This window comes from Trachinotus anak, unplaced genomic scaffold (genome assembly GCF_046630095.1).
Source record: "Trachinotus anak isolate AG129_WGS33_773 ecotype Australia unplaced genomic scaffold, CSIRO_AGI_Tana_v1 ptg000032l, whole genome shotgun sequence".
NCBI classification, from domain to species: domain Eukaryota; kingdom Metazoa; phylum Chordata; class Actinopteri; order Carangiformes; family Carangidae; genus Trachinotus; species Trachinotus anak.
In genome coordinates, this window is record NW_027273883.1 from 217,678 (window position 1) to 238,627 (window position 20,950).

Genomic DNA, 20,950 nt, shown 5'->3' on the forward strand with positions numbered 1-20,950 from the left:
AGATTCTTTCATCCACAGGATCCTGACAGTGATGAAGCTGTGACTCTCCTCTTCATCACTGCAGCTCAGAATAACAGGAGGAGACTCTGTGAGCAGAACTGGAAATAAAAACTTGTTGTACTCAATAAAGCACCTTATCTGCTTTTAAAGTAAGGATTCCCTAGTCTCACCGTGTCTAGTCTAAGAGTTTCTGTAAAGTTTCAGTAGCCTCTCCTCAGTGATGTAAAATTACAGATTGTGTGTGACTAAGTCAGGTCTATAGACGAAGGCTCTAACCAGTTGGTCTAGACTCATTTCCCTACCAGTAAAAGTATATGTACAGCTAAAAGTATTTTCCAGTAACCTTCTTTCTTTTCCAGACAGACAGACTAATCTTTACAACTTTAATGTGGGGCTGAGCAGGACTCCTGGACTGACATGCCTGGGTATCAGGTGCGTGAGTGGGCAAAGGTGGAAGTGATGTCACATTCCTGGGAAGAGGTGAAGCATCAGGTGGTGCTGGTTTCTGTTTAAGTGAAGCTGAAGAAGATGGGATGAGGTGTTGGTCACAGCCCCTCTGTGGCTACTGTAACTCAAGAACCTGAGAAATAAGTATGGACATTAATCAGGGTTCTTTATGTGTAGTGTTTACATGTGGAAGAAAGGTGGAGCTACATTCATTTTTGCTGAAATTTGACCAATAAAGTTTCAAATACCACCTGACAAAACGTTGGTACACAGGAAGTGTGTGACCCATGTAACTGTCTGAGTTCAGTGGCTGATGAAAGGTTCTAGGTTCTTACCACAGGAACAAAATCACTGTGAGGTGGTTCCCATGAGTGTGACAGGCTCCTCACCTGTCACTGTGGCAGGTCACTGATTGTTTCTACCCCCTGACTCTGTGGTTCCTGCCCTGACAGGAGAAACATGGAAGATAACCTCAATCCCTGACTAATGTCGCTTCTTCAAAGAATAAACAAAGACAAACCTTTCTGTCATGGTGGCAGGTGACCTGACATCTCCACCTCACAGCCAGCATTTACTCTGTACCTGGCAGGCGTCAGTGTTTTCTTCCAGCCACTACATTGAGCACATCTAGAGTCTGTTACCATCACTCACATTCACAGCAATAAACTCAGAACTCGACCTGTCGACCAACCCGTGTCCTCTCTGCTGGTTTGTGTTGTTTTTGTGTGGCCATTGAAAAAAAAGATTTTAAAGTGAAAAAATAAGATTTGCAACTGTAAAAAAAACAAGATCCAAAGATTCAGTATGTCTGTGACTACAGTCCTTTGAGTGAGGCAGAAACCTTGTTAAATGTTAAACTGCACAGATTAAAGTTAAACTTTAGTTACCTGCATCTAAAGCAGGAGCTGATGGTAAACACCAATAAATAGTTGGCACCATCATGTAATATAAGCCACTGACTGACTGCAACAAGGTCACTTGATTTAGAGCTAAATTATTATTGATTGTTCAATGTTCTTGATAGGAGCCACAAGCATACCTTCATAAAAAACATCAAGGATCAATATCCTTGATCACTGCTGTAGAACTGACTGGGGTTCATACTGGACTCACTGGGAGCTGAACTGGGAGCTGTGGTCTGGAACCACTCTGCTCTTCCTGTCTGTAGAGTTTCTGATCAACAACTGTTTGAAGCTTCTGGTTTTAACTTGGTTCAGACACAGTTTTTCTGACTTTGTTAACATGTGGAGTCAGTAACAGTCCACTGCACAGGGAGACAGGTGAGAGGGAGACAGGTGAGAGAGAGACAGATGTGAGAGAAACAGATGTGAGGGAGACATGTGAGAGAGAGACAGGTGAGAGAGAGAGAGAGAGAGAGACAGATGTAAGGGAGACAGGTGTGAGGGAGACAGGTGAGAGAGAGACAGATGTGAGAGAAACAGATGTGAGGGAGACATGTGAGAGAGAGACAGGTGAGAGAGAGAGAGAGAGAGACAGATGTAAGGGAGACAGGTGTGAGGGAGACAGGTGAGAGAGAGACAGATGAGAGCGAGACAGATGTGAGGGAGACAGGACAGAGAGAGACAGATGTGAGGGAGACAGGTGTGAGGGAGACAGGTGAGAGAGAGACAGATGAGAGCGAGACAGATGTGAGGGAGACAGGACAGAGAGAGACAGATGTGAGGGAGACAGGTGAGAGAGAGACAGATGAGAGGGAGACAGGTGAGAGAGAGACAGGTGAGAGGGAGACAGGAGAGAGAGAGACAGATGTTAGAGAGACAGGTGTGAGGGAGATAGATGAGAGGGAGACAGATGAGAGAGACGCAGATGAGAGAGAGACAGATGAGAGAGAGACAGGTGTGAGGGAGACAGGTGAGAGGGAGACAGGAGAGAGAGAGACAGATGTTAGAGAGACAGGTGAGAGAGAGACAGATGTGAGGGAGACAGATGAGAGAGACGTAGATGAGAGGGAGACAGATGAGAGGGAGACATGTGAGAGAGAGACAGATGAGAGAGAGACAGGTGAGAGAGAGACAGATGAGAGAGACGCAGATGAGAGGGAGACAGATGAGAGAGAGACAGGAGAGAGGGAGACAGGTGAGAGGGAGACAGATGAGAGGGAGACATGTGAGAGAGAGACAGGTGTGAGGGAGACAGGTGAGAGAGAGACAGGAGAGAGAGAGACAGATGTTAGAGAGACAGGTGAGAGAGAGACAGATGTGAGGGAGACAGATGAGAGAGACGCAGATGAGAGGGAGACAGATGAGAGAGAGACATGTGAGAGGGAGACAGATGTGAGAGATGCAGATGAGAGAGAGACACATGTGAGAGAGAGACGCAGATGAGAGGGAGACAGATGAGAGAGAGAGACAGGTGAGAGGGAGACAGGTGAGAGGGAGACAGATGAGAGGGAGACATGTGAGAGAGAGACAGGTGTGAGGGAGACAGGTGAGAGAGAGACAGGTGAGAGGGAGACAGGAGAGAGAGAGACAGATGAGAGAGAGACAGATGTGAGGGAGACAGATGAGAGAGAGACAGATGTGAGGGAGACATGTGAGAGAGAGACAGATGAGAGAGAGACATGTGAGAGGGAGACAGATGTGAGAGATGCAGATGAGAGAGAGACAGATGAAAGAGACACATGTGAGAGAGAGACAGGTGAGAGAGACGCAGATGAGAGGGAGACAGATGAGAGAGAGACAGGAGAGAGAGAGAGACAGGTGAGAGGGAGACAGATGAGAGGGAGACATGTGAGAGAGAGACATATGAGAGAGAGACAGGTGTGAGGGAGACAGGTGAGAGAGAGACAGGTGAGAGGGAGATAGGAGAGAGAGAGACAGATGTTAGAGAGACAGGTGAGAGGGAGACAGATGTGAGGGAGACAGATGAGAGAGACGTAGATGAGAGGGAGACAGATGAGAGGGAGACATGTGAGAGAGAGACAGATGAGAGAGAGACAGGTGAGAGAGAGACAGATGAGAGAGACGCAGATGAGAGGGAGACATGTGAGAGAGAGACAGGTGTGAGGGAGATAGATGAGAGGGAGACAGATGAGAGAGACGCAGATGAGAGAGAGACAGATGAGAGAGAGACAGGTGTGAGGGAGACAGGTGAGAGAGAGACAGGAGAGAGAGAGACAGATGTTAGAGAGACAGGTGAGAGAGAGACAGATGTGAGGGAGACAGATGAGAGAGACGCAGATGAGAGGGAGACAGATGAGAGAGAGACATGTGAGAGGGAGACAGATGTGAGAGATGCAGATGAGAGAGAGACACATGTGAGAGAGAGACGCAGATGAGAGGGAGACAGATGAGAGAGAGAGACAGGTGAGAGGGAGACAGGTGAGAGGGAGACAGATGAGAGGGAGACATGTGAGAGAGAGACAGGTGTGAGGGAGACAGGTGAGAGAGAGACAGGTGAGAGGGAGACAGGAGAGAGAGAGACAGATGAGAGAGAGACAGATGTGAGGGAGACAGATGAGAGGGAGACAGATGAGAGAGAGACAGATGTGAGGGAGACATGTGAGAGAGAGACAGATGAGAGAGAGACATGTGAGAGGGAGACAGATGTGAGAGATGCAGATGAGAGAGAGACAGATGAAAGAGACACATGTGAGAGAGAGACAGGTGAGAGAGACGCAGATGAGAGGGAGACAGATGAGAGAGAGACAGGAGAGAGGGAGACAGGAGAGAGAGAGAGACAGGTGAGAGGGAGACAGATGAGAGGGAGACATGTGAGAGAGAGACATATGAGAGAGAGACAGGTGTGAGGGAGACAGGTGAGAGAGAGACAGGTGAGAGGGAGATAGGAGAGAGAGAGACAGATGTTAGAGAGACAGGTGAGAGGGAAACAGATGTGAGGGAGACAGATGAGAGAGACGTAGATGAGAGGGAGACAGATGAGAGAGAGACATGTGAGAGAGAGACAGATGAGAGAGAGACAGGTGAGAGAGAGACAGATGAGAGAGACGCAGATGAGAGGGAGACAGATGTGAGGGAGACATGTGAGAGAGAGACAGATGAGAGAGAGACATGTGAGAGGGAGACAGATGTGAGAGATGCAGATGAGAGAGAGACAGATGAAAGAGACACATGTGAGAGAGAGACAGGTGAGAGAGACGCAGATGAGAGGGAGACAGATGAGAGAGAGACAGGAGAGAGGGAGACAGGAGAGAGAGAGAGACAGGTGAGAGGGAGACAGATGAGAGGGAGACATGTGAGAGAGAGACATATGAGAGAGAGACAGGTGTGAGGGAGACAGGTGAGAGAGAGACAGGTGAGAGGGAGATAGGAGAGAGAGAGACAGATGTTAGAGAGACAGGTGAGAGGGAAACAGATGTGAGGGAGACAGATGAGAGAGACGTAGATGAGAGGGAGACAGATGAGAGAGAGACATGTGAGAGAGAGACAGATGAGAGAGAGACAGGTGAGAGAGAGACAGATGAGAGAGACGCAGATGAGAGGGAGACAGATGTGAGGGAGACATGTGAGAGAGAGACAGATGAGAGAGAGACATGTGAGAGGGAGACAGATGTGAGAGATGCAGATGAGAGAGAGACAGATGAAAGAGACACATGTGAGAGAGAGACAGGTGAGAGAGACGCAGATGAGAGGGAGACAGATGAGAGAGAGACAGGTGAGAGGGAGACAGGAGAGAGAGAGAGACAGGTGAGAGGGAGACAGATGAGAGGGAGACATGTGAGAGAGAGACATATGAGAGAGAGACAGGTGTGAGGGAGACAGGTGAGAGAGAGACAGGTGAGAGGGAGACAGGAGAGAGAGAGACAGATGTTAGAGAGACAGGTGAGAGAGAGACAGATGTGAGGGAGACAGATGAGAGAGACGTAGATGAGAGGGAGACAGATGAGAGGGAGACATGTGAGAGAGAGACAGATGAGAGAGAGACAGGTGAGAGAGAGACAGATGAGAGAGACGCAGATGAGAGGGAGACAGATGAGAGAGAGACATGTGAGAGGGAGACAGATGTGAGAGATGCAGATGAGAGAGAGACACATGTGAGAGAGAGACAGGTGAGAGAGACGCAGATGAGAGGGAGACAGATGAGAGAGAGAGACAGGTGAGAGGGAGACAGGTGAGAGGGAGACAGATGAGAGAGACGCAGATGAGAGAGAGACAGATGAGAGAGAGACAGGTGTGAGGGAGACAGGTGAGAGGGAGACAGGAGAGAGAGAGACAGATGTTAGAGAGACAGGTGAGAGAGAGACAGATGTGAGGGAGACAGATGAGAGAGGCGTAGATGAGAGGGAGACAGATGAGAGGGAGACATGTGAGAGAGAGACAGATGAGAGAGAGACAGGTGAGAGAGAGACAGATGAGAGAGACGCAGATGAGAGGGAGACAGATGAGAGAGAGACAGGAGAGAGGGAGACAGGTGAGAGGGAGACAGATGAGAGGGAGACATGTGAGAGAGAGACAGGTGTGAGGGAGACAGGTGAGAGAGAGACAGGAGAGAGAGAGACAGATGTTAGAGAGACAGGTGAGAGAGAGACAGATGTGAGGGAGACAGATGAGAGAGACGCAGATGAGAGGGAGACAGATGAGAGAGAGACATGTGAGAGGGAGACAGATGTGAGAGATGCAGATGAGAGAGAGACACATGTGAGAGAGAGACGCAGATGAGAGGGAGACAGATGAGAGAGAGAGACAGGTGAGAGGGAGACAGGTGAGAGGGAGACAGATGAGAGGGAGACATGTGAGAGAGAGACAGGTGTGAGGGAGACAGGTGAGAGAGAGACAGGTGAGAGGGAGACAGGAGAGAGAGAGACAGATGAGAGAGAGACAGATGTGAGGGAGACAGATGAGAGGGAGACAGATGAGAGAGAGACAGATGTGAGGGAGACATGTGAGAGAGAGACAGATGAGAGAGAGACATGTGAGAGGGAGACAGATGTGAGAGATGCAGATGAGAGAGAGACAGATGAAAGAGACACATGTGAGAGAGAGACAGGTGAGAGAGACGCAGATGAGAGGGAGACAGATGAGAGAGAGACAGGAGAGAGGGAGACAGGAGAGAGAGAGAGACAGGTGAGAGGGAGACAGATGAGAGGGAGACATGTGAGAGAGAGACATATGAGAGAGAGACAGGTGTGAGGGAGACAGGTGAGAGAGAGACAGGTGAGAGGGAGATAGGAGAGAGAGAGACAGATGTTAGAGAGACAGGTGAGAGGGAGACAGATGTGAGGGAGACAGATGAGAGAGACGTAGATGAGAGGGAGACAGATGAGAGGGAGACATGTGAGAGAGAGACAGATGAGAGAGAGACAGGTGAGAGAGAGACAGATGAGAGAGACGCAGATGAGAGGGAGACATGTGAGAGAGAGACAGGTGTGAGGGAGATAGATGAGAGGGAGACAGATGAGAGAGACGCAGATGAGAGAGAGACAGATGAGAGAGAGACAGGTGTGAGGGAGACAGGTGAGAGGGAGACAGGAGAGAGAGAGACAGATGTTAGAGAGACAGGTGAGAGAGAGACAGATGTGAGGGAGACAGATGAGAGAGACGTAGATGAGAGGGAGACAGATGAGAGGGAGACATGTGAGAGAGAGACAGGTGTGAGGGAGACAGATGAGAGGGAGACAGATGTGAGGGAGACATGTGAGAGAGAGACAGATGAGAGAGAGACAGGAGAGAGAGAGACAGATGCTAGAGAGACAGGTGAGAGAGAGACAGATGAGAGGGAGACAGATGAGAGGGAGACATGTGAGAGAGAGACAGGTGAGAGGGAGACAGATGTGAGAGATGCAGATGAGAGAGAGACAGATGAGAGAGAGAGACAGGTGAGAGGGAGACAGGTGAGAGGGAGACAGGAGAGAGAGAGACAGATGAGAGAGAGACAGATGTGAGGGAGACAGATGAGAGGGAGACAGATGAGAGAGAGACAGATGTGAGGGAGACATGTGAGAGAGAGACAGATGAGAGAGAGACATGTGAGAGGGAGACAGATGTGAGGGAGACATGTGAGAGAGAGACAGATGTGAGAGAGAGACAGGTGAGAGAGACGCAGATGAGAGGGAGACAGATGAGAGAGAGACAGGAGAGAGGGAGACAGGAGAGAGAGAGAGACAGGTGAGAGGGAGACATGTGAGAGAGAGACATATGAGAGAGAGACAGGTGTGAGGGAGACAGGTGAGAGAGAGACAGGTGAGAGGGAGACAGATGTGAGGGAGACAGATGAGAGAGACGTAGATGAGAGGGAGACAGATGAGAGGGAGACATGTGAGAGAGAGACAGATGAGAGAGAGACAGGTGAGAGAGAGACAGATGAGAGAGACGCAGATGAGAGGGAGACAGATGAGAGAGAGACAGGAGAGAGGGAGACAGGAGAGAGAGAGAGACAGGTGAGAGGGAGACAGATGAGAGGGAGACATGTGAGAGAGAGACAGGTGTGAGGGAGACAGGTGAGAGAGAGACAGGTGAGAGGGAGACAGGAGAGAGAGAGACAGATGTTAGAGAGACAGGTGAGAGAGAGACAGATGTGAGGGAGACAGATGAGAGAGACGTAGATGAGAGGGAGACAGATGAGAGAGAGACAGATGAGAGAGAGACAGGTGAGAGAGAGACAGATGAGAGAGACGCAGATGAGAGGGAGACAGATGAGAGGGAGACATGTGAGAGAGAGACAGATGAGAGAGAGACAGATGAGAGAGACGCAGATGAGAGGGAGACAGATGAGAGAGAGACATGTGAGAGGGAGACAGATGTGAGAGATGCAGATGAGAGAGAGACAGATGAAAGAGACACATGTGAGAGAGAGACAGGTGAGAGAGACGCAGATGAGAGGGAGACAGATGAGAGAGAGACAGGTGAGAGGGAGACAGGAGAGAGAGAGACAGGTGAGAGGGAGACAGGTGAGAGAGAGACATATGAGAGAGAGACAGGTGTGAGGGAGACAGATGTGAGGGAGACAGATGAGAGAGACGTAGATGAGAGGGAGACAGATGAGAGGGAGACATGTGAGAGAGAGACAGATGAGAGAGAGACAGGTGAGAGAGAGACAGATGAGAGAGACGTAGATGAGAGGGAGACAGATGAGAGGGAGACATGTGAGAGAGAGACAGATGAGAGAGAGACAGATGAGAGAGACGCAGATGAGAGGGAGACAGATGAGAGAGAGACATGTGAGAGGGAGACAGATGTGAGAGATGCAGATGAGAGAGAGACAGATGAAAGAGACACATGTGAGAGAGAGACAGATGAGAGAGACGCAGATGAGAGGGAGACAGATGAGAGAGAGACAGGAGAGAGGGAGACAGGTGAGAGGGAGACAGATGAGAGGGAGACATGTGAGAGAGAGACAGATGTTAGAGAGACAGGTGAGAGAGAGACAGATGTGAGGGAGACAGATGAGAGAGACGTAGATGAGAGGGAGACAGATGAGAGGGAGACATGTGAGAGAGAGACAGATGAGAGAGAGACAGGTGAGAGAGAGACAGATGAGAGAGACGCAGATGAGAGGGAGACAGATGAGAGAGAGACATGTGAGAGGGAGACAGATGTGAGAGATGCAGATGAGAGAGAGACACATGTGAGAGAGAGACGCAGATGAGAGGGAGACAGATGAGAGAGAGAGACAGGTGAGAGGGAGACAGGTGAGAGGGAGACAGATGAGAGGGAGACATGTGAGACAGAGACAGGTGTGAGGGAGACAGGTGAGAGGGAGACATGTGAGACAGAGACAGGTGTGAGGGAGACAGGTGAGAGGGAGACAGGAGAGAGAGAGACAGATGTTAGAGAGACAGGTGAGAGAGAGACAGATGTGAGGGAGACAGATGAGAGGGAGACATGTGAGAGAGAGACAGGTGTGAGGGAGACAGATGAGAGGGAGACAGATGTGAGGGAGACATGTGAGAGAGAGACAGATGAGAGAGAGAGACATGTGAGAGAGAGACAGGTGAGAGAGAGACAGATGAGAGAGACGCAGATGAGAGGGAGACATGTGAGAGAGAGACAGGTGTGAGGGAGACAGATGAGAGGGAGACAGATGTGAGGGAGACATGTGAGAGAGAGACAGATGAGAGAGAGACAGGAGAGAGAGAGACAGATGCTAGAGAGACAGGTGAGAGAGAGACAGATGTGAGGGAGACAGATGAGAGAGACGTAGATGAGAGGGAGACAGATGAGAGGGAGACATGTGAGAGAGAGACAGGTGAGAGAGAGACAGATGAGAGAGACGCAGATGAGAGGGAGACAGATGAGAGAGAGACATGTGAGAGGGAGACAGATGTGAGAGATGCAGATGAGAGAGAGACACATGTGAGAGAGAGACAGGTGAGAGAGACGCAGATGAGAGGGAGACAGATGAGAGAGAGAGACAGGTGAGAGGGAGACAGGTGAGAGGGAGACATGTGAGAGAGAGACAGATGAGAGAGACGCAGATGAGAGGGAGACAGATGAGAGAGAGAGACAGGTGAGAGGGAGACAGGTGAGAGGGAGACAGATGAGAGGGAGACATGTGAGAGAGAGACATATGAGAGGGAGACATGTGAGAGAGAGACAGGTGTGATGGAGACAGGTGAGAGAGAGACAGATGTGAGAGAGACAGATGTGAGGGAGACAGATGAGAGGGAGACAGATGTGAGGGAGACATGTGAGAGAGAGACAGATGAGAGAGAGACATGTGAGAGGGAGACAGATGTGAGAGATGCAGATGAGAGAGAGACAGATGAAAGAGACACATGTGAGAGAGAGACAGGTGAGAGAGACGCAGATGAGAGGGAGACAGATGAGAGAGAGACAGGTGAGAGGGAGACAGGAGAGAGAGAGAGACAGGTGAGAGGGAGACAGGTGAGAGAGAGACAGATGTGAGGGAGACAGATGAGAGAGACGTAGATGAGAGGGAGACAGATGAGAGGGAGACATGTGAGAGAGAGACAGGTGAGAGAGAGACAGATGAGAGAGACGCAGATGAGAGGGAGACAGATGAGAGAGAGACATGTGAGAGGGAGACAGATGTGAGAGATGCAGATGAGAGAGAAACACATGTGAGAGAGAGACGCAGATGAGAGGGAGACAGATGAGAGAGAGACATGTGAGAGGGAGACAGATGTGAGAGATGCAGATGAGAGAGAAACACATGTGAGAGAGAGACGCAGATGAGAGGGAGACAGATGAGAGAGAGACAGGTGAGAGGGAGACAGGTGAGAGGGAGACAGATGAGAGGGAGACATGTGAGAGAGAGACAGGTGTGAGGGAGACAGGTGAGAGAGAGACAGGTGAGAGGGAGACAGATGAGAGAGAGACAGATGTGAGAGAGACAGATGTGAGGGAGACAGATGAGAGGGAGACAGATGTGAGGGAGACATGTGAGAGAGAGACAGATGAGAGAGAGACATGTGAGAGGGAGACAGATGTGAGAGATGCAGATGAGAGAGAGACAGATGTGAAAGAGACACATGTGTGAGAGAGACAGGTGAGAGAGACGCAGATGAGAGGGAGACAGATGAGAGAGAGACAGGAGAGAGAGAGACAGGTGAGAGGGAGACAGGAGAGAGAGAGAGAGACAGGTGAGAGGGAGACAGATGAGAGGGAGACATGTGAGAGAGAGACATATGAGAGAGAGACAGGTGTGAGGGAGACAGGTGAGAGAGAGACAGGTGAGAGGGAGACAGGAGAGAGAGAGACAGATGTTAGAGAGACAGGTGAGAGAGAGACAGATGTGAGGGAGACAGATGAGAGAGACGTAGATGAGAGGGAGACAGATGAGAGGGAGACATGTGAGAGAGAGACAGATGAGAGAGAGACAGGTGAGAGAGAGACAGATGAGAGAGACGCAGATGAGAGGGAGACATGTGAGAGAGAGACAGGTGTGAGGGAGACAGGTGAGAGAGAGACAGGAGAGAGAGAGACAGATGTTAGAGAGACAGGTGAGAGAGAGACAGATGTGAGGGAGACAGATGAGAGAGACGCAGATGAGAGGGAGACAGATGAGAGAGAGACATGTGAGAGGGAGACAGATGTGAGAGATGCAGATGAGAGAGAGACACATGTGAGAGAGAGACGCAGATGAGAGGGAGACAGATGAGAGAGAGAGACAGGTGAGAGGGAGACAGGTGAGAGGGAGACAGATGAGAGGGAGACATGTGAGAGAGAGACAGGTGTGAGGGAGACAGGTGAGAGAGAGACAGATGAGAGAGAGACATGTGAGAGGGAGACAGATGTGAGAGATGCAGATGAGAGAGAGACAGATGAAAGAGACACATGTGAGAGAGAGACAGGTGAGAGAGACGCAGATGAGAGGGAGACAGATGAGAGAGAGACAGGAGAGAGGGAGACAGGAGAGAGAGAGAGACAGGTGAGAGGGAGACATGTGAGAGAGAGACATATGAGAGAGAGACAGGTGTGAGGGAGACAGGTGAGAGAGAGACAGGTGAGAGGGAGATAGGAGAGAGAGAGACAGATGTTAGAGAGACAGGTGAGAGGAAGACAGATGTGAGGGAGACAGATGAGAGGGAGACAGATGTGAGGGAGACATGTGAGAGAGAGACAGATGAGAGGGAGACATGTGAGAGGGAGACAGATGTGAGAGATGCAGATGAGAGAGAGACAGATGAAAGAGACACATGTGAGAGAGAGACAGGTGAGAGAGACGCAGATGAGAGGGAGACAGATGAGAGAGAGACAGGTGAGAGGGAGACAGGAGAGAGAGAGAGACAGGTGAGAGGGAGACAGGTGAGAGAGAGACATATGAGAGAGAGACAGGTGTGAGGGAGACAGATGTGAGGGAGACAGATGAGAGAGACGTAGATGAGAGGGAGACAGATGAGAGGGAGACATGTGAGAGAGAGACAGATGAGAGAGAGACAGGTGAGAGAGAGACAGATGAGAGAGACGTAGATGAGAGGGAGACAGATGAGAGGGAGACATGTGAGAGAGAGACAGATGAGAGAGAGACAGGTGAGAGAGAGACAGATGAGAGAGACGCAGATGAGAGGGAGACAGATGAGAGAGAGACATGTGAGAGGGAGACAGATGTGAGAGATGCAGATGAGAGAGAGACAGATGAAAAAGACACATGTGAGAGAGAGACAGATGAGAGAGACGCAGATGAGAGAGACGCAGATGAGAGAGAGACAGGAGAGAGGGAGACAGGTGAGAGGGAGACAGATGAGAGGGAGACATGTGAGAGAGAGACAGGTGTGAGGGAGACAGGTGAGAGAGAGACAGGAGAGAGAGAGACAGATGTTAGAGAGACAGGTGAGAGAGAGACAGATGTGAGGGAGACAGATGAGAGAGACGTAGATGAGAGGGAGACAGATGAGAGGGAGACATGTGAGAGAGAGACAGATGAGAGAGAGACAGGTGAGAGAGAGACAGATGAGAGAGACGCAGATGAGAGGGAGACAGATGAGAGAGAGACATGTGAGAGGGAGACAGATGTGAGAGATGCAGATGAGAGAGAGACACATGTGAGAGAGAGACGCAGATGAGAGGGAGACATGTGAGACAGAGACAGGTGTGAGGGAGACAGGTGAGAGGGAGACATGTGAGACAGAGACAGGTGTGAGGGAGACAGGTGAGAGGGAGACAGGAGAGAGAGAGACAGATGTTAGAGAGACAGGTGAGAGAGAGACAGATGTGAGGGAGACAGATGAGAGAGACGCAGATGAGAGGGAGACATGTGAGAGAGAGACAGGTGTGAGGGAGACAGATGAGAGGGAGACAGATGTGAGGGAGACATGTGAGAGAGAGACAGATGAGAGAGAGACATGTGAGAGAGAGACAGGTGAGAGAGACGCAGATGAGAGGGAGACATGTGAGAGAGAGACAGGTGTGAGGGAGACAGGTGAGAGAGAGACAGGTGAGAGATAGACAGGAGAGAGAGAGACAGGAGAGAGAGAGACAGATGTTAGAGAGACATGTGAGAGAGAGACATGTGAGAGGGAGACAGATGTGAGAGATGCAGATGAGAGAGAGACAGATGAAAGAGACACATGTGAGAGAGAGACAGGTGAGAGAGACGCAGATGAGAGGGAGACAGATGAGAGAGAGACAGGTGAGAGGGAGACAGGAGAGAGAGAGAGACAGGTGAGAGGGAGACAGATGAGAGGGAGACATGTGAGAGAGAGACATATGAGAGAGAGACAGGTGTGAGGGAGACAGGTGAGAGAGAGACAGGTGAGAGAGAGACAGATGAGAGAGACGCAGATGAGAGGGAGACATGTGAGAGAGAGACAGGTGTGAGGGAGACAGGTGAGAGAGTGACAGGTGAGAGGGAGACAGGAGAGAGAGAGACAGGAGAGAGAGAGACAGATGTTAGAGAGACAGATGAGAGGGAGACAGATGTGAGGGAGACATGTGAGAGAGAGACAGATGAGAGAGAGACATGTGAGAGGGAGACAGATGTGAGAGATGCAGATGAGAGAGAGACAGATGAAAGAGACACATGTGAGAGAGAGACAGGTGAGAGAGACGCAGATGAGAGGGAGACAGATGAGAGAGAGACAGGTGAGAGGGAGACAGGAGAGAGAGAGAGACAGGTGAGAGGGAGACAGATGAGAGGGAGACATGTGAGAGAGAGACAGGTGTGATGGAGACAGGTGAGAGACAGACAGGTGAGAGAGAGACAGGAGAGAGAGAGACAGATGTTAGAGAGACAGGTGAGAGAGAGACAGATGTGAGGGAGACAGATGAGAGAGACGTAGATGAGAGGGAGACAGATGAGAGGGAGACATGTGAGAGAGAGACAGATGAGAGAGAGACAGATGAGAGAGAGACAGGTGAGAGAGAGACAGATGAGAGAGACGCAGATGAGAGAGAGACATGTGAGAGGGAGACAGATGTGAGAGATGCAGATGAGAGAGAGACACATGTGAGAGAGAGACAGGTGAGAGAGACGCAGATGAGAGGGAGACAGATGAGAGAGAGAGACAGGTGAGAGGGAGACAGGTGAGAGGGAGACAGATGAGAGGGAGACATGTGAGAGAGAGACAGATGAGAGAGACGCAGATGAGAGAGAGACATGTGAGAGGGAGACAGATGTGAGAGATGCAGATGAGAGTGAGACACATGTGAGAGAGAGACAGGTGAGAGAGACGCAGATGAGAGGGAGACAGATGAGAGAGAGAGACAGGTGAGAGGGAGACAGGTGAGAGGGAGACAGATGAGAGGGAGACATGTGAGAGAGAGACATATGAGAGAGAGAGACAGGTGTGAGAGAGACAGGTGAGAGAGAGACAGATGTGAGAGAGACAGATGTGAGGGAGACAGATGAGAGGGAGACAGATGTGAGGGAGACATGTGAGAGAGAGACAGATGAGAGAGACGCAGATGAGAGAGAGACATGTGAGAGGGAGACAGATGTGAGAGATGCAGATGAGAGTGAGACACATGTGAGAGAGAGACAGGTGAGAGAGACGCAGATGAGAGGGAGACAGATGAGAGAGAGAGACAGGTGAGAGGGAGACAGGTGAGAGGGAGACAGATGAGAGGGAGACATGTGAGAGAGAGACATATGAGAGAGAGAGACAGGTGTGAGAGAGACAGGTGAGAGAGAGACAGATGTGAGAGAGACAGATGTGAGGGAGACAGATGAGAGGGAGACAGATGTGAGGGAGACATGTGAGAGAGAGACAGATGAGAGAGAGACATGTGAGAGGGAGACAGATGTGAGAGATGCAGATGAGAGAGAGACAGATGAAAGAGACACATGTGAGAGAGAGACAGGTGAGAGAGACGCAGATGAGAGGGAGACAGATGAGAGAGAGACAGGTGAGAGGGAGACAGGAGAGAGAGAGAGACAGGTGAGAGGGAGACAGGTGAGAGAGAGACAGATGTGAGGGAGACAGATGAGAGAGACGTAGATGAGAGGGAGACAGATGAGAGGGAGACATGTGAGAGAGAGACAGGTGAGAGAGAGACAGATGAGAGAGACGCAGATGAGAGGGAGACAGATGAGAGAGAGACATGTGAGAGGGAGACAGATGTGAGAGATGCAGATGAGAGAGAGACACATGTGAGAGAGAGACAGGTGAGAGAGACGCAGATGAGAGGGAGACAGATGAGAGAGAGAGACAGGTGAGAGGGAGACAGGTGAGAGGGAGACAGATGAGAGGGAGACATGTGAGAGAGAGACAGATGAGAGAGACGCAGATGAGAGAGAGACATGTGAGAGGGAGACAGATGTGAGAGATGCAGATGAGAGTGAGACACATGTGAGAGAGAGACAGGTGAGAGAGACGCAGATGAGAGGGAGACAGATGAGAGAGAGAGACAGGTGAGAGGGAGACAGGTGAGAGGGAGACAGATGAGAGGGAGACATGTGAGAGAGAGACATATGAGAGAGAGAGACAGGTGTGAGAGAGACAGGTGAGAGAGAGACAGATGTGAGAGAGACAGATGTGAGGGAGACAGATGAGAGGGAGACAGATGTGAGGGAGACATGTGAGAGAGAGACAGATGAGAGAGAGACATGTGAGAGGGAGACAGATGTGAGAGATGCAGATGAGAGAGAGACAGATGAAAGAGACACATGTGAGAGAGAGACAGGTGAGAGAGACGCAGATGAGAGGGAGACAGATGAGAGAGAGACAGGTGAGAGGGAGACAGGAGAGAGAGAGAGACAGGTGAGAGGGAGACAGGTGAGAGAGAGACAGATGTGAGGGAGACAGATGAGAGAGACGTAGATGAGAGGGAGACAGATGAGAGGGAGACATGTGAGAGAGAGACAGGTGAGAGAGAGACAGATGAGAGAGACGCAGATGAGAGGGAGACAGATGAGAGAGAGACATGTGAGAGGGAGACAGATGTGAGAGATGCAGATGAGAGAGAGACACATGTGAGAGAGAGACGCAGATGAGAGGGAGACAGATGAGAGAGAGACAGGTGAGAGGGAGACAGGTGAGAGGGAGACAGATGAGAGGGAGACATGTGAGAGAGAGACAGGTGTGAGGGAGACAGGTGAGAGAGAGACAGGTGAGAGGGAGACAGATGAGAGAGAGACAGATGTGAGAGAGACAGATGTGAGGGAGACAGATGAGATGGAGACAGATGAGAGAGAGACAGATGTGAGGGAGACATGTGAGAGAGAGACAGATGAGAGAGAGACATGTGAGAGGGAGACAGATGTGAGAGATGCAGATGAGAGAGAGACAGATGTGAAAGAGACACATGTGAGAGAGACGCAGATGAGAGGGAGACAGATGAGAGAGAGACAGGAGAGAGAGAGACAGGTGAGAGGGAGACAGGAGAGAGAGAGACAGATGTTAGAGAGACAGATGAGAGGGAGACAGATGTGAGGGAGACATGTGAGAGAGAGACAGATGAGAGAGAGACATGTGAGAGGGAGACAGATGTGAGAGATGCAGATGAGAGAGAGACAGATGAAAGAGACAGGTGAGAGAGACGCAGATGAGAGGGAGACAGATGAGAGAGAGACAGGTGAGAGGGAGACAGGAGAGAGAGAGAGACAGGTGAGAGGGAGACAGATGAGAGGGAGACATGTGAGAGAGAGACAGGTGTGAGGGAGACAGGTGAGAGAGAGACAGGTGAGAGGGAGACAGGAGAGAGAGAGACAGATGTTAGAGAGACAGGTGAGAGAGAGACAGATGTGAGGGAGACAGATGAGAGAGACGTAGATGAGAGGGAGACAGATGAGAGGGAGACATGTGAGAGAGAGACAGATGAGAGAGAGACAGGTGAGAGAGAGACAGATGAGAGAGACGCAGATGAGAGAGAGACATGTGAGAGGGAGACAGATGTGAGAGATGCAGATGAGAGAGAGACACATGTGAGAGAGAGACAGGTGAGAGAGACGCAGATGAGAGGGAGACAGATGAGAGAGAGAGACAGGTGAGAGGGAGACAGGTGAGAGGGAGACAGATGAGAGGGAGACAGATGTGAGGGAGACATGTGAGAGAGAGACAGATGAGAGAGACACATGTGAGAGAGAGACAGGTGAGAGAGACGCAGATGAGAGGGAGACAGATGAGAGAGAGACAGGTGAGAGAGAGACAGGTGAGAGGGAGACAGGTGAGAGAGAGACATATGAGAGAGAGACAGGTGTGAGGGAGACAGGTGAGAGGGAGACAGGAGAGAGAGAGACAGATGTTAGAGAGACAGGTGAGCGAGAGACAGATGTGAGGGAGACAGATGAGAGAGACGCAGATGAGAGGGAGACATGTGAGAGAGAGACAGATGAGAGAGAGACAGGTGAGAGAGCGACAGATGAGAGAGATGCAGATGAGAGAGAGACAGATGAAAGAGACACATGTGAGAGAGAGACAGGTGAGAGAGACGCAGATGAGAGGGAGACAGATGAGAGAGAGACAGGTGAGAGGGAGACAGGTGAGAGAGAGACAGAAGAGAGGGAGACAGATGAGAGAGAGACATGTGAGAGGGAGACAGATGAGAGAGAGACACATGTGAGAGAGAGACAGGTGAGAGGGAGACAGATGAGAGAGATGCAGATGAGAGGGAGACAGGAGAGATACAGGTGAGAGAGAGACAGATGTAAGAGAGACAGATGAGAGGGAGACAGGTGAGAGAGAGACAGGAGAGAGAGAGACAGATGAGAGAGAGACAGGTGAGAGAGAGACAGGTGAGAGAGAGACATGGCCTCAGGAGAACACACAGATGTGATGCAGGTTACACATGAAACTACAGGAAGTGGTTAAAATAATGATTCATTTATAGAAGAAACATTTAAAAAACACTGATCAAAGTGTTTTACACAGATTCAATGATCGATTATTGATGACAGTCAAGCACAGATAAGATGATGGTTTAGTAAAACACCAGGAGGAGGATGATACAACAGTCATGAGAGCACTCATTAACCTTTGGCTTTAACTGGGAGAGCTCCCAACGTTAAAGTGTAACAATCCTGAAACTGAAGTCAAAGATTTCTCCTCCTTGTATTTCACTTCATCATCGTTGTTGCTCAGGTGATGAGAGGTGGTTACAGCCCTGTTTCTGATTGGATGTTTTTTCTTTTGAATATCAGGTATGGATTGTTTCACAGGTCTTCATCCAACCAAAGACTCCACCCAATAATCAGGTAACAGGCCGGAGCTAGGAAATTACATCACCTGCTCAGGTGTAACCCTGCAGACAGTTGGTTCTCTGCACACACCTGGTCTGTATTGTTTCACTGTCTCTAAATCAGTTTTTTCATTTAGAGCTCAGCCTCTTCTGGCTGCTCCTGTGTCTCCATGGTGATGCCCTCTGACCTCCTCCTCCTCCTCCACAGCAGCACCAGCAGCAGGAGGGCAGCGACCATCAGGCCGACGGGAGCAGAGATGACGTGAACCCTGTAAGAGCGGGAGAACTCGGCCCTCCAGCTCACCTCCAGCCGGTTGTCCAGGCTCAGGTGAGAGGTGGTGCAGGTGTAGTTGTGTTTCCTCCACAGCTCATCATCACCGACCATCAGACTCTTTCTCACCTGGTAGAGGCCGTTACCGTTGGGCAGCACCGTGCCACCACTCAGCACGTCCTCATCCACCAGCTGGCTGTCCCTCATCAGCGTTAGGTTGATGTGGCGAGGGTAAAAGTCTGTGGCTAGACAGGTGACTTGAGCCCCGCCCACCACCTGCTTAGTTATGAGGCGGACTCGCGGTCGGACCTGACGCATCACCAGGTGCTTTTCACGGTCCAGGAGAGTCCTGAGTGTCCGGACACAGAAGGGCAGGTAGACATTGGAGTAGAGCATCTGAAAGTACATCTTCTTCATGACGTCCCACTGGATCTCCCAGCCTTCCCTGCCGGCAAATGTAAAATGCGTCATGTTGTACAGCAGGCTGTCGGCGTCCTGCCCATTGGACCCGTCCCTGAACATGATGAGTGCCGGCTGTCTGTCCTCCAGCATTTCGCAGCCTGTCAGTCTCTGCTGGACATGGACTCCCGCCGTCAGGTTGAAGCAGTGTTTGACCAGCGTCAGCCTCTTCCTCATATTGGAGAACATCTCTCGCAACACGAACACAGCCTCCTGGCCCAGGTCCAGCCCTGCCCCCTCCTCACCTGTCCTGCCAACCCTCATCAGCCGGTCCAGCTCTGAGTCAAAGTATCCCACCTGGACGTCGTCAAGCATCAGGACCACAGAGAACTCTGGAAACAGGGTCGTCCCTGAGATGTAGGAGGCCAGCGCCCACAGGGAGTGTCGTCCTGAACCTGAGAGGAACAAAGCATCATGGGAAACGTGAATAATGTTATAATAAGTGAGAGACACATGAAGGTGTCAGTGTGGATGGACACAGCAGACTGTGGTCCTGCTGAGCAGAGGGAGGGGGATACAGGTATACATCCAGGTGTATTTCAGGGCTCAGTGAACCTGTCAGCAGCTGTGTCAGAAACCTGAGGCAGGTGCTCCAACTGTAAAAGTGATCAGGTCTGACTGAGTGAGTGAAACAGCTGAGCTAAGAGCAGCGGCTGCTGATCAGAACCACTTTGACTATGACTGTAACACTGTGGACAGAAATAGCAGTTTACAGCAGGAGTTTGGTACCTGAGCTCATCACCTGATGGACAAACAGAGAGACAATCAACTGGACAGCAAACATATTGATCTATGATATGGAGTCTGTCCGGCCTGATCAGCCTGCTTCCTGTTGACCTGCTCTTCTTCTTTACTTTCTCTTTCTTTGTTGAAAGACTTCTCACCATCCTGCACAGAGGTGTCTCTGGGCGGATTAGAGGATTCTGACCAATCAGAGAGAACAGGCTGTCTACTGGTTCATGTTACAGTTAACTGTTTGATTACAAGGAGTATACAGTCCTGCAGTTGATGTGTGTTAGTCATCATCACCTGGTTCCCTCCACTAACAGCCAATAGGATTTCTCCGTTGTGTTTCGGATGGTTATCCGATATTATGAAAATCAGCAACAGTTTCTGATCCTGACAGGTTTGGTTCAGCAGGATCATCTTCACTAATGACTCCACATTCTGATGTTTGAAGCCTAAACACAACCAGCAGCAGTAAAAAGCTCATGTTAGGCTCTAAACCAACGACACCACGGTCACATGACTTCACCGTCACCACCACTCACCTCCAGCCTGTAGTCTGATTCAGCTCTGAGCTCTTCTACAGAAGCCTTTCCTCTGACAGAGTTAGTGACAGTCTGTAGAAACACAGCGAGGCTGTAAAGGTGGACTGGTGAGGAGGTCGGTTTCATGTTGGACTGATGACGTTTAACGTCCCCGACAACCTCTGTCGTCTCATTTAGACTCTTGTTAGCAACCGGCCTTTTTAACAGATGGAGAAGCTTCTAGAATCAGGACTGAGGGATTTACTGATGGATCTGATGTCAGAGAATCAAACCTGAACATGTGTTGAGCTGCTGTTAAACACAGACCTGACTTCAGGACCAGGGGACAGGAAGTGATTTCTGGGTTTTAGGACTCAGTCTTGCAGCACTCTGTTATTTTATATGTGTGTTTTCAGTCTGGTGTCTTGGAGCCCTGGGAGTGATGTGTTTTATGTCAAGCAGCTGCAGAAGCATCAGGAGTGTGGTGGAAAAAACGGGGAGGCGTTCAAGAGAAGTTTGTGATGCTC

General features: G+C 50.3%; 1 protein-coding gene across 1 annotated transcript; it reads right to left on the reverse strand.

Moving 5' to 3' along the window:
• Positions 1-18,069: 18,069 nt before the first annotated feature.
• On the reverse strand, positions 18,070-20,037 carry LOC139613668 (hereditary hemochromatosis protein homolog). Its single transcript, XM_071470478.1, has 2 exons — positions 19,903-20,037; positions 18,070-19,568 (listed from the first exon to the last, which is right to left on the reverse strand). Exons 1-2 carry the CDS (start codon positions 19,955-19,957, stop codon positions 18,577-18,579), a joined length of 1,047 nt encoding a protein of 348 aa, XP_071326579.1. The 5' UTR covers positions 19,958-20,037; the 3' UTR covers positions 18,070-18,576.
• Between the last annotated feature and the right edge of the window lie 913 nt (positions 20,038-20,950).

What these genes read in the sequence shown, in the direction of transcription:
- LOC139613668 (XM_071470478.1), bottom strand. Translation starts at nt 19,957, where the DNA reads ATGTTTGCTGTCCAGTTGATTGTCTCTCTGTTTGTCCATCAGGTGATG. An exon ending in CCATCAGGTGATGAGCTCAG is followed by an intron (nt 19,569 to 19,902) that starts GTACCAAACTCC and finishes TGTTCCTCTCAG; the next exon opens with GTTCAGGACGACACTCCCTG.